This window comes from Microcaecilia unicolor, chromosome 3, assembly GCF_901765095.1.
Source record: "Microcaecilia unicolor chromosome 3, aMicUni1.1, whole genome shotgun sequence".
Taxonomy (NCBI): domain Eukaryota; kingdom Metazoa; phylum Chordata; class Amphibia; order Gymnophiona; family Siphonopidae; genus Microcaecilia; species Microcaecilia unicolor.
The window spans coordinates 451,155,357-451,168,358 of NC_044033.1; the positions used below are offsets into that span (position 1 = coordinate 451,155,357).

Here is a 13,002-nt window from a genome sequence, read left to right on the forward strand (position 1 = left end):
GCAGGAATGACCAGGGATTGCTCCTAAACACCGTTTCCCCTCCACAAACATACTAGCCACAGGGAAACCCTTTGTAAGAGCTAGGGAAGGGGGGAGGGTGCCAATTGAGAGAATTCATGTTGAGAGGGGTCGGGGTGGGAGAGCTTGTATTGGGAGGTGGTAGAGTTGAGAATTTGATTGGGATGTGGTGATTCCTGAAGCATCGACCCCTTTTAAAGAGAGCAAATCCAGCTTTGGGCCTGCTAATTTTGCAGTGCAGTAGCCTGCAGCTTATGATGATGCTGGCTGCAGCAATGCAAACTACAATTTTCCATGCGAGTCACTAACTGAAGTACCACGGGTTAGTGGTAAATTAGGCTGTGGTAAAGTTGCAGATTGTACTGCTGCATAGTAACTACCTCTGTTATTGTGTTCCTAGCTGTGCAAACACATGTTCAAGGAGTAAAATGAACCTCTTCGTTCTGTGTCATTATTGCGTTTAAGGTAGGTGTTACCATATTTGCTGTGACAAAAAAAGAGGACACAAAATAAAATGCAGCCCCACCCTTGCGCTGCATAGTCACCTTGACCCCCCCCCCCCCCCCCCAAGAACCATACACTATAAGCACTGAACATATTTAACCCTCCTTTGCCCCAGGAACAATAGTAGTTCAATGTACTACTTAGACTGTGAACCCAATAGGGACAGACCCAGTGCCTGTAAAATGAAAGCTGTAAACTGCTTAGGTCTAAGTGGTATATAAATACTTAAATGAATTAATTACTTAATTTGCTGTCATCTGGTAATTGTTTTCTAATTACTGTTTTACAGGTTGTGAGACGGTATATTCTGGGTGCTATTGTTGATAGTGAGAAGAACTACGTGGATGCACTCAGACGGATTTTAGAGGTGCTTAATGATAAAATGAGGTTTCTTAAAATTTTATTTTTATTTACATTTTTCAGAAAAAGGCGACTAAAGTAGCAGATCCAAAATGCTGAGTGTTCTGCCCAAATTACTTGGGGCAGCTTGTGTTATCTGTGTGTAACAAATTACTTGTCTGTATGTTTATTAAGCTGTGTATAATGGACCATGTCCTTGCATTTCTGTGGTCCTCTGTGATTAGCTTTTCTGAAGATCTGTGTTCTGCTCTCAGTGCATTTTGGAGCTTTATTGTTACTGCCTACCTCGGAGCTTTATTGTTACTGCCTACCTCGGAGCCTTCTGGGAGAAGCAGAATTCCCCCTTCCTCCCATTTGCTCGAGCTGTGCCTAGATCATAGATCCAGTGTGTAGAGAACTTGAACTCTCCATTCTGAGTGCTGCTTGTTTTTTCTTCTGAATTGGAATCCATAGAGATTGTTCACCTGTTGCGGCTGAACAGGTTATTGTTGTTTCTTGAGTATTTCATATTTTCCAGCAACAGACAGTTCCTCTTCTCTGGGAGAGGGCCTAATCATAGACACGACTCACTCTGTATGTACAGAATCCCTAATCCATCTCACTGTAATTGTAAGTAATTGATTTGTCTATCTTGTCAACAACTGTATTAAATTAAGAAGTGGATTAAGGATTGAAGTGTCTTTTATAATAGGCAGACCTAGGTTTAGCTCTCTGAACATACTCAGTACATGAACACAGGGTTAAGGTCAGACCACTGAGAATGGGCAATTTTTCTTTGTGTGTGTGTGTGTGTGTGTCTTGGGCCCTAAGCAGTTTGAAAAAGTCACATCTGAACTTCTGTAACTTGTATATTTTCACATAAAATGATGGGGTTTGGCTGTTGTATTACAAATTGTTTACTCTAACAAAATTCATTAAAACCTCATTTTTTTGCTTCTTGTGAATTTGGTCACCTTTTCCCAGAAGTGGTTACATATGTTTTAAATGTGCTACTATGGGGCTCATTTTCAAAGCATTTAGACTTACAAAGTTCCATAGGTTACTATGGGCACCTTTTACAAAGTGGTGGTAAGCCGAATGCAGGCTTACCGCTTGCTAAAAAGGAAGTACCGTCGGCTACCACAGCAGCCCGGCAGTAGTTCCCACCTCCAGCATGTGTCATATCCAGCGCTACAAAAATATTTTTATTTTTCTAGCACTGGTGTGTACCCAGTGGTAATCTGCCCGGTTATCACCGGGTTAGCGTAGGAGCCTTTACCACCACCTCAGTGTCTGGTGGTAAGGGCTCCCCCCTGAAATGTCTGCATTGCATGTGCTTCGCTTACCGCATGGCCATTTCCTGAAAAATAAGAAAGACCTACCTTTTACCTCCTGCGATAAAAGAGGGCCTCGGTGCGCATCAAAAACATGCGCTGACACCAGCACAGGCCCCCTTTGCCACAGCTTGGTAAAAGGGGCCCCTAGTAACTTTGTAAGTCTAAGTGCTTTGAAAACACGCCTCCACATAACTTAAGAATATAAGAATAGCCATATTGGGTTAGAGCAATGGTCTAAATAGCCCAAAGAACATACATGTTGCCATACTGTTAGTAATATGTAATTTATCTTTAAAAATTAAGCATGTTACTGGAAGATTGGAGGGTGGTCAATGTAACGCTGATTTTTAAAAAAAGGTTGAAGAGATGATCTGAGAAATTATAGACCGGTGAGCCTGACATCAGTGCCAGGCAAAATGGTAGAGACTATTATAAAGAAAAAAATTACAGAGCATATTCAAAAGTATGGATTAATGAGACAAAGTCAACATGGATTCAGTGAAGGGAAATCTTACCTCACCAATCTATTACATTTCTTTGAAGGGGTGTGAACAAACATATAGTTAAAAGGTGAGCCGGTTGATATTGTGTATCTGGATTTTCAAAAACATTTGACAAAGTACCTCATGAAAGACTCCAGAGGAAATTGGAGAGTCATAGGCTAGGAGGTAGTGTTCTATTTTGGATTAAAAACTGGTTAAAAGATAGAAAACCGAGAGTAGGGTTAAAAGGTCAATATTGTCAATGGAGAAGGGTTGATAGTGGGGTTCCCCAGGGATCTGTGCAGTGGGGGTTCCCCAGGGGTCTGTTCTGGGACCGCTGCTTTTTAACATATTTATAAGTGATCTAGAGATGGGAGTAACTAGTGAGGTAATTAAATTCAAAGTTGTTAAGTCGCAAGAGGATTGTGAAAAATTACAAGAGGACCTTACGAAACTGGGAAACTGGGCATCCAAATGGTAGATGATGTTTAATGTGAGCAAGTGCAGAGTGATGCATATGGGAAAGAGGAACCCAAGCTATAGCTACGTAATACAAGGTTCCACATTAGGAGTCACCAACCCTAGGAAAAGAATCTAAGTGTCATCTTTCATGATACGTTGAAACCTTTTCTCAGTGTGCGGCAGTCACTAAGAAAGCAAATAGAAAGTTAGATATTATTAGGAAAGAAATGGAAAACAAAAATGAGGATATTATAATGCCTTTGTATCATTCCATGGTGCGACCTCACATCGAATATTGTGTGCCCTTCTGGTCACTGCAACTCAAAAAAGATATAGTGGATTTAGAAAAGGTACAGAGAAGGACAACGAAAATGATAAAGGGTACTGAGACAACTTCCGTATGAGGAAAGGCTAAAGCGGCTAGGGCTTTTCAGCTTGGAGAAAAGATAGCTGAGGGGAGATTTGATAAGAGGTCTATAAAATAATGAGTGGAGTGGAACGAGTAGACGTGAATCGCTTGTTTGCTCGTTCTAAAAATTCTAGTATTAGGGGGCACGCAATGAAGCTACAATGTAGTAAGTAAATTTAAAATGAATCAAATAAAATATTCTTTCACTCAACGTGTAATTAAACACTGGAATTCTTTGCTAGAGAATGTAGTAAAAGCAGTTAGCTTAGCAGAGTTTTAAAAAGGTTTGGATGGCTTCCTAAAAGAAAAGTCCATAAACCATTGTTAAGATGGACTTGTTAAAATCCACTGCTTATTTCAAGGATATACAAAAAAGAAAATGAATGGCTACGCTCCACCTTAGGGTTGTTGTAATTTACACAAATTAAATAGGGAGAGCTAATTGACTCAGCAGCAATGTATTGAAAGTATATACCTATATATAAGTATAAGTATAAAGGGCGTCTCATCCAGTCACAACGACACTTGTATGCGTCAGGCTTTTGTTGAGCCTACATATTCGTGACAAAATGTAATCATTGACCGCCCCCAACCACCTGTGATGCACCAGAATTGTTTGCTGTGCGGTTCCTTATATTAAATTCTTATTGTGTGTGCTTCAATAACACATTATAACCATCACTCTTTTTTTTATGTGATTTTTTCTCTGGTGCATTCACGGGGTTTAAAGTCTTTCCTTACAATACTAATTGTGCTGTTGAAGTCAAATAAAACAGTATGTAACGGACAAGTGAAAACTTATCTCAAATATCCTTGGAAGCTGTGGGTTCTTGATTTGTTTTCAGTCTAACGATTGTTGTACCCTCAGACTTCACTAATGAAGCTTGTTCAGATCTCCGGAATTAATGCCACCCGACAGGAGCCTGTTTCGCTAATATTTGCTTTGTCAAGGGCGATAGGCATCAATCTATAAGAGATGGAGAACATGTACATTTAATCAATAAAGCAATAGCTCTAAGTTAGTATTGAACATACCGTGTGAGTGAATAGCGTCCGGTCTCACTTTATCAGAGTTCTATGTCGGCAGTATCTGCTGAAAAAAATGGCGCTGATGTTTGGTTTTTAAAAGCCAAGAAGCTCCACCTCTCAATAATGACGTATGGATCAGTTATATGTCACCGATCTTAAAAGAAACATGCCCAATGTAAGAAAGCATTGAGGCCATACGGTTCTACTGTATTGAGGCGATATATCCATCGTGCCTCTCTTTGTAAAAGTAACCTGTCAATGTTACCACCTCGAGTATTAGCACAATTAGTATTGTAAGGAAAGACTTTAAACCCCGTGAATGCACCAGAGAAAAAATCACATAAAAAAAAGAGTGATGGTTATAATGTGTTATTGAAGCACACACAATAAGAATTTAATATAAGGAACCGCACAGCAAACAATTCTGGTGCATCACAGGTGGTTGGGGGCGGTCAATGATTACATTTTGTCACGAATATGTAGGCTCAACAAAAGCCTGACGCATACAAGTGTCGTTGTGACTGGATGAGACGCCCTTTATACTTATACTTATATATAGGTATATACTTTCAATACATTGCTGCTGAGTCAATTAGCTCTCCCTATTTATTTCAAGGATAAGCAGCATAAAACGTATTGTACTCTTTTGGGATCTTGCCAGGTACTTGTGACCTGGATTGGCCACTATTGGAAAGAGGATACTGGGCGTGGTGGAACTTCGGTCTTTCCCAGTATGGCAATTCTTATGTTCTAAGGCCAGTATCATGTTTCCAACAGTGGCCAATCCAGATCACAAGTCCCTGGCAAGATCCCCAAAAAAGTACAATACATTTTAGCTGCTTATCCTAGAAATAAACAGTGGATTTTCCCCAAGTCCGTCTTAATAATGGCTTATGGACATTTCTTTTAGGAAAATTATCCAAACCTTCTGTAAACCTTGCTAAGCTAATTGCTTTTACCACATTCTCTGAGAACAAATTCCAAAGTTTAATTACTCACTGAGTGAAGAAATATTTTCTCCTGTTTGTTACTCTGGTTAGTAGCTTCATTGCATTTCCCCTAGTCCTAGTATTTTTGGAAAGAGTAAACAAGCTATTCATATTTACCTGTCCCATTCTCTCAATATTTTATTGAGTTCTATCATATCTCTCCTCAGCTGTCTCTTCTCCAAGCTGAAGAGCCTTATCCACTTTAGCCTTTCCTCATAGAAAAGTCATCCATCCCCTTTATCATTTTTTGTCACCCTTCTCTATACCTTTTCTAATTCCTCTGTATCTTTTGTGAGATGCAGTGACCAGAAATGCACACAGTATTTGAGGTGCGGTCACAAGGAGTGATACAAAGTCATTATAACATTCTTCTTTTTGTTTTCCATTCTTTTCCTAATAGAATTATTTGCTTTCTTAGCTGCCGAAGAACACTGAGTAGAGAGTTTTAACATATCATCAACGATGATACCTTGATTGTTTTCCTTGGTGGTGATTACTAATGTGTATCACATAGGTATAGTTTGGGTTCCTCTTTCCCACGTGCATCACTTTGCACTTCCTCACATTAAACATCATCTACCATTTGGATGCCCAGTCTCCCAGTTTTGTAAGGTCCTTTTGTAATTTTTCACAATCCTCTTGCGATTTAACAACTTTGAATGACTGTGTTATCAGCAAATGTAACTACTTCACTAATTATGCCCATCTCTAGATCATTTATAGATACGTTAAAAAGCAGCAGTCCCAGCACAGACCCTTGGGGAGCCCCACTATCTACTCTTCTCCATTGAGAATACTGATCATTTAACCCATATCTATCTCAATAGCAGATTATGGTCTTTTCCTCTAGAAAGTTCTCCAAACCTTTTTTTAAATCCAGATATGCTAACCGCTGTAACCAATCCTCTGGCAACGAATTCCAGAGCTTAACTATTCATTGAGAGAAAAAAATATTCCCTCCTATTCGTTTTAAAAGTATTTCCATGTAACTTCATTGAGTGTCCCCTAGTCTTTGTACTTTTTGAAAGAGTAAAACATTGATTCACTTTTACTCATTCTATACCACTCAGGATTTTGTAAACCTCTTTCCAAGCTGAAGAGCCCTAACCTCTATAGTCTTTCCTCATATGAGAGGAATTTCGTCCTCTTTATCATTTTGGTTGTCCTTCTTTAAATCTTTTCTAATTCAACTGCATCTTCTTTTGAGATATGGTGACCAGAGCTGCACGCAATACTCAAGGTGAGATCACACCATGGAGTGATACAGAGGTGTTATAATAATCTTATTTTCCATCTGTTTCCTAATAATTCCTAGCATCCTATTTGCTTTTTTGGCTGCCACTGCATACTGGACAGAAGATTTCAGTGTATTGTCCCCTAATTTGAACTGTGGTATCAAGTAACTATGATTTGGATTATTCTTTCCAATGTGCATCACTTTGCATTTGTCCACATTAAATTTCATCTGCCATTTGGATGCCCAGTCTTTCAACTTCCTGAGGTCTTCCTGCAATTTTTCACAGTCCTCATGTTTTAACAACTTTGAATAGTTTTCTGTCATCTGCAGATTTAATCACCTCACTTGTCGTTGTGATTTCCAGATCATTTATAAATATGTTAAGTAGCATTGGTCCCAGTACAGATCCCTGCAGCAATCCACTATTCACCGTCCTCCACTTTAGAAAATTGGCCATTGAACCCTTCCCTCTGTTTTCTATCCATTAACCAGTTCATAATCTCCAACAGAGCATTTCCTCCTATCCCATGGTTTTTAAAAATTTCCTCAGGAGTCTCTCATGAGGGGCTTTGTCAAAAGCTTTCTGAAGATGTAGATACATTAACCGGCTCACCTTTATCCTTATGTTCATTCAAACCGTCAAAGAAATGTTGCAAATTGGTGAGGCAAGACTTCCCTTGGCTGCATCCATGTTGACTCTATACCATTAAACCACGTATTTTATTCTTTATAATAGTTTCCCTTATTCTGCCTGACATTGAAGTCAGGCTTACCGGTCTGTAATTGCCTAGATCACCCCTGAAATCCTTTTTAAAAATCAGCAACCCTCCAATCTTCAGATACTACGGACAATTATAATGACAAGTCACAGATCACTAACAGCAGATCAGCAGTTCCATGTTAGAGTTTTTTTTAATACCCTGTGGTACATACCATATTGTCCAGGAGATTTATTACTCTTTAATTTATCGATTTGGCTCAGTACATCTTCCAGGTTTACTGAGATTTCAGTTCTTCCACATCGTCACCCTTGAAAACCATTTCTGGTACAGGTAGATCTCTTACATCTTCATGGAACGTCGTCTAGTTTTATACTTTTTGCTTCATAAGGAAATTCAATTATGAGCAATAGGATTTGATTTGCTATTTGTATATTTGTATAGTTCTCTAAATTAGGGCACATTACATAGAATTATATTGATGTGTTAGAGAGATTACCTTCTAAGAGTGTATCTGAGGCAGAGCAGATTAAGGGACCCTTTTGCTAAGTTGTGCTGAAAATGGCCTGCACTGGTGTAAGTGTGTGTATTGGACACGTGCAGGTCCATTTTTCAGCGTGCCTGCAAAAAGGGTCTTTTTTTTGTGGCCGAAAATGGTTGTGCGGCAAAATTAAAATGAGCGCACGCCATTTTGGGCCTGAGACCTTACCGCCACCCATTGACTAGCGGTAAGGTCTTACATGTTAACTGGGCCTTAATCGTCATCGTACTTACACTGCCGATTACCACCCGGTTAGCGCCACGTGGTAGAAAATAGAAAATATTTTCTGCCGTGTGTTTGGTATGCGCATCAAAAATAGAATTACAGCCCGGGGCATGCAGTAGCTGGGTGGTAGTTCAAATTTGACGCACGTAGGTGCACCTTAGTAAAAGGGCCCCTGAGGGACTTGGCTGAGATCAAAGCATTATGTGTGATAGAGGATTAGAACCCAGCTCTACTTCCCAGTAGATCTTTCTAAACTTTTCATCATCTACTCTCTATGCGTGTTATTTTGATAGAGATATATTCTAGTTAACATTTTGAATGCTTGACTGAAATGCACTGTGCTAATCACTCTGATTGTAATAGAGGAGTGAGTTTCTGATTTTGTGTCTGGTCAATCCCTATGTACAGTATCTTAGTGTGAACAAATATGTTCAACAAAAGGGGTTAGAAATGCTGTTTAAATCTTTGAACTTGACAGTATTTTGTCACAATTCTTGTTAAAAATTTTGATGCTGTAGCAAGACCTATTTAGGAACATCTACATTTCTGAAGTTGCTTGAAAAGTAGTTAAAAAGCAGCGCTATATTTGTGTTTCACAGATTTATTCCCATGGTGACCTCATTTAATACTTAATGTGCTGAGAGTCAGCCTGTGGTCTAGGATTATTGAAGTAAGATTACATTCCTTGTCATCAAGCAGATGAAGCCATTGCGTATGGGTTATGTCCATCAACCAGCAGGGGAGATAGAGAGCACTCAAACTTTCACAGTGCCCTCTTGGCCAGCTAGCTCCACTGCCTCTTCAGTATTCTCTATCTTCCTTCGCAGGGTGGCTGCAGCTTGTTCGAGCTCCAGAAAAATCTGCCGGGAGGTGGTTCCTGGCTTGCCAGTTGTTAACCGGGGTGTTGGAGGCTATAGCAGCTTCACTTTAAAGGCACATAGGTTAGCCCTTTCCCTGCCTTACCCATACCTCTGTGGATGTGGACATATTGCCTGGCTTTCCCTGTCCTTACCCACCAACAGTGGATGCAGGCATATAGGTTCGCCCTTTCCCTGCCTTTCCCACTCATCTGAGCCTCCGGAGTCTTCAATACCTCTGCTTTCCTCACAGCTTAAAAAAAAAAAATGTTGCGTCGCGTTTTTAAACGCAGAGACGCTGGAACAGAGGTTTTTGACCTGATTTTCAGCAGGATCGTAGTTGTACACTAGATCCTTTGAGGTAAGAGTGTTTTCCAACTCCTCCGGGGTGGGCCCGCGATCGGGGCGATTTTGGATTTTACCGCCGTTTTTCGGCGATGGCTGCGGACAATGTAAAGCTCTGTTCCACTTGTGGCAAGCGCAAATCAGCAGCAGGGCTCTGTAAATCGTGCTGTATTGGCGTAGGAGCCGGCCCGAGCATGGCGAGCGATGTTTCTTCCCGCTCTGAGCTGGCAGCGGGCGCCATTTTGCTTACACCGCATGGCGCGGCCACCGTGGACAAGGAGAGACCTGAGCCGGGTGGGGCACCTCGAGATGAGGTTATTTCAGGAGTGGCTAGCACCGGAAAGGATTTGGGTGCCCAGGGTGAGATTTTCTCCACGGATTTTGTGCTTTTGCTGCATAAAGCATACATGATGAAAAGAGCCCTTCCTCAAGGGTCGCCTGAGGCTCCTCTGATTGCCCCCCCCCCCCCCCCCGATGGATTCTGGCCTGGGACTGCCCAGTGAGGCTTTTTTCCCGGATGCTTGGCCTAAAGATAAGCGCAGAAGGGTTAATTCCCCTTCAGATTGTGGTGCACCTTTTTCCCCCCCGTGGTCAGGGTGTGAGGATTCGGAGAACTCTGACAGACGTTCTTGGTCTGAGGAACCAGAGTCAGGTGCGGATTTACCACAGGATCTGGATGATCCCTCCGCGGTGAGGATTTTCCACCGTGATGAGCTGCCAGCGCTTATTTCAGATACCCTGCAGGCCCTCTCGATTGAAGATCCTGACAGTGGCATGGCCTCCTCGGGTAATCCCAGGATGGCTAGTACCAAGAAAGCTGCTCGGGCCTTCCCTTTGCATGACTCCATCCTAGAGCTTGTTTCGGCTCAGTGGGCTGACCCCGAGGGACCTTTGAGAGTTTCCAGGGCTATGGGGCAGTTATACCCTCTGCGTGAGGGACATATGGCTCGTTTTCAAATGCCTACAGTGGATGCCCTAGTCACTGCGGTGACAAAGAGTACTACCCTCCCTGTTGAAGGAGGTGTTGCCCTGAAGGATGTTCAAGACCATAGGCTGGAAACAGCGTTGAAACGGTCCTTTGAAATTGCAGGTCTCACTGTTCGGGCGTCTGCATGCAGCTGTTATGCTGTGAGAGCCTGCCTAGCTTGGCTGCAACAGGCAGTGGCTCAGCCCGGAGATGGAGCGGAGCCCTTCTTGGATGTGGCTCCGCGGATGGAGGTGGCCTTGTCCTTTCTGGCTGATGCCCTTTATGACCTTGTCAGAGCTTTGGCTAAACAAATGGCAGTAGCAGTGGCGGCTCGCCGTCATCTGTGGCTACGACACTGGGCAGCGGACATGGCCTCTAAGCAAAGGTTGGTGAACTTGCCTTTTCAAGGACTTTTCCTATTTGGCGAGGAGTTAGAGAAAATTGTGAAAGGCCTGGGTGATCCAAAACCCCAGCGCTTGCCCGAAGATAGGCAGAGGCCTTCCTCTAAGGGCCAGGCGGTCCACTCCTCGTACAGACCTCGCTTCCGTGAAGCTAGAAGGTACCGCCCGGGGCGTTCTGCTGGGTTCACTTCATGTGCCCGTGGTCAGCAGAGGAACTCCTTTTGCTTGGACAAGCGTTCCGCAGCCGGTGGCTCAAGACCAGGAGTTCAGGGGCGACCCTCTCAATGATGGTGCGCAGGCCCTCTCCTCGATGCCTGTCATCGGAGGACGGCTTTCCCTCTTTGTCGAGGAGTGGGCCAAGATTTCCTCAGATCAGTGGGTTCTGGACCTGATCAGAGATGGATACAGAATAGAATTCAACGCCCCAGTAAGAGACGTGTTTGTGGAGTCCCGATGCGGTTCTGCCGTCAAGCGGGCGGCGGTGGAGGAGACTTTACAAGGTCTGATTCAGTTAGGGGCAGTGACCCCGGTGCCTCCCGCCGAGCAAGGCTGCGGCCGATACTCCATCTACTTTGTGGTGCCGCGAAAAGGTGGGTCCTTTCGCCCTGTTCTGGACTTAAAAGAAGTGAACAAGTCCCTGAGAGTGCGGCATTTCCACATGGAATCCCTGTGCTCCGCCATTGTGGCGGTTCAGCCAGGAGAGTTTCTCACGTCTCTAGACCTGAAAGAAGCTTACTTGCACATACCGATTTGGCCCCCGCACCAGACGTTTCTGAGGTTTGCGGTGTTGGGAAAACATTTCCAGTTCAGGGCCTTGCCTTTTGGCCTCGCCACAGCTTTCCGAACCTTTTCGAAGGTAATGGTGGTAGTAGCTGCTTTTCTCAGGCGAGAAGGTATCAGGGTTCACCCGTACCTAGACGACTGGCTCATCAGAGCAGACTCTGCATCAGAGAGCTTACAAGCTACAGCCAGAGTGGTCTCAGTACTGCAATCTCTAGGCTGGGTCGTCAATATGGCCAAAAATCACCTGTCCCCTTCACAGGCTGCTCACCCAGATGTGGCACGGTTTCTTAGAGGGGTGCTTCGGCTCCGACCTCCAGTGCGAGCACCCTGTCCAGCTTGGAACCTGGGGCTAGTTTTGAAAACCCTGCAGGCATCTCCTTTTGAGCCGCTTCGGCGAGCATCGGAGAAAGACTTGACACTGAAGGCCGTTTTTCTGGTGGCCATTACCTCGGCGAGACGGGTGTCAGAGCTCCAGGCGCTGTCCTGTAGAGACCCATTTCTGCAATTTTCAGAGTCCGGAGTCACGGTTCGGACCGTGCCTTCCTTTATGCCTAAGGTGGTTTCAGCCTTTCACTTAAACCAGCTTATTTTCTTGCCCTCTTTTTCAGAGGAAGAGTTTCCAGAATCTTTTGGGCAGCTGCACCTTTTGGATGTGCGCAGGACTCTGCTGCAATATCTGCGAGTTACTAACTCTTTCAGGACTTCTGATCATCTGTTTGTTTTGCTATCCGGTTCTCGCAGAGGGTCTCCAGCGTCTAAAGCCACTATTGCCCGCTGGCTCAAAGAAACGATCTTTTCAGCTTATCTGCTGGCCGGCAGGGTTCCGCCTGTAGCCTTTAAGGCACATTCTACTAGAGCGATTTCTTCCTCTTGGGCTGAAACTGGAGCACTCTCTCTTCAAGAGATATGCAGTGCAGCAACATGGGCTTCTAAGCTCTCCTTTGCCCGACATTACAGGCTGGATGTGGCTGCCAGGAGGGATGCGCGTTTTGGTGTACAAGTGCTAGCGCGTGGTGTGGCTTGTTCCCACCCTATCTAGGGATTGCTTTGTTACATCCCATACGTAATGGCTTCATCTGCTTGATGACAAGGAAGGGAAATTTAGGTTCTTACCTTGGTAATTTTCTTTCCTTTAGTCATAGCAGATGAAGCCATGAGCCCTCCCTGTATGATTGTCTGTATGCTGTGAATCTGTTTTTCAGGTTCTGTTCTAATTTCCTGAAGTTCCTTCCTTGGGAGAAAGTTGGAAAACAATCTTCAGGATTCATGTTCAGTTTAAATTTAGGAGGATGTGTTCATTCCCTCCAGGAGGCGCGTGTGTTCCCCTCCAGTTCTATAAATAGGAGGATGAGTTCATT

At 43.5% G+C, this 13,002-nt stretch overlaps 1 protein-coding gene across 1 annotated transcript in view; it reads left to right on the forward strand.

Annotated features, from left to right (window-relative positions):
• Positions 1–13,002, forward strand: part of ARHGEF10 (Rho guanine nucleotide exchange factor 10) — a 205,784-nt gene that overhangs the window by 46,339 nt on the left and 146,443 nt on the right. Inside the window, exon 9 of the mRNA XM_030198941.1 lies at positions 812–889. Within this exon, the coding sequence (XP_030054801.1) occupies positions 812–889 (78 nt within the window). The remainder of the gene's footprint in view (positions 1–811; positions 890–13,002) is intronic.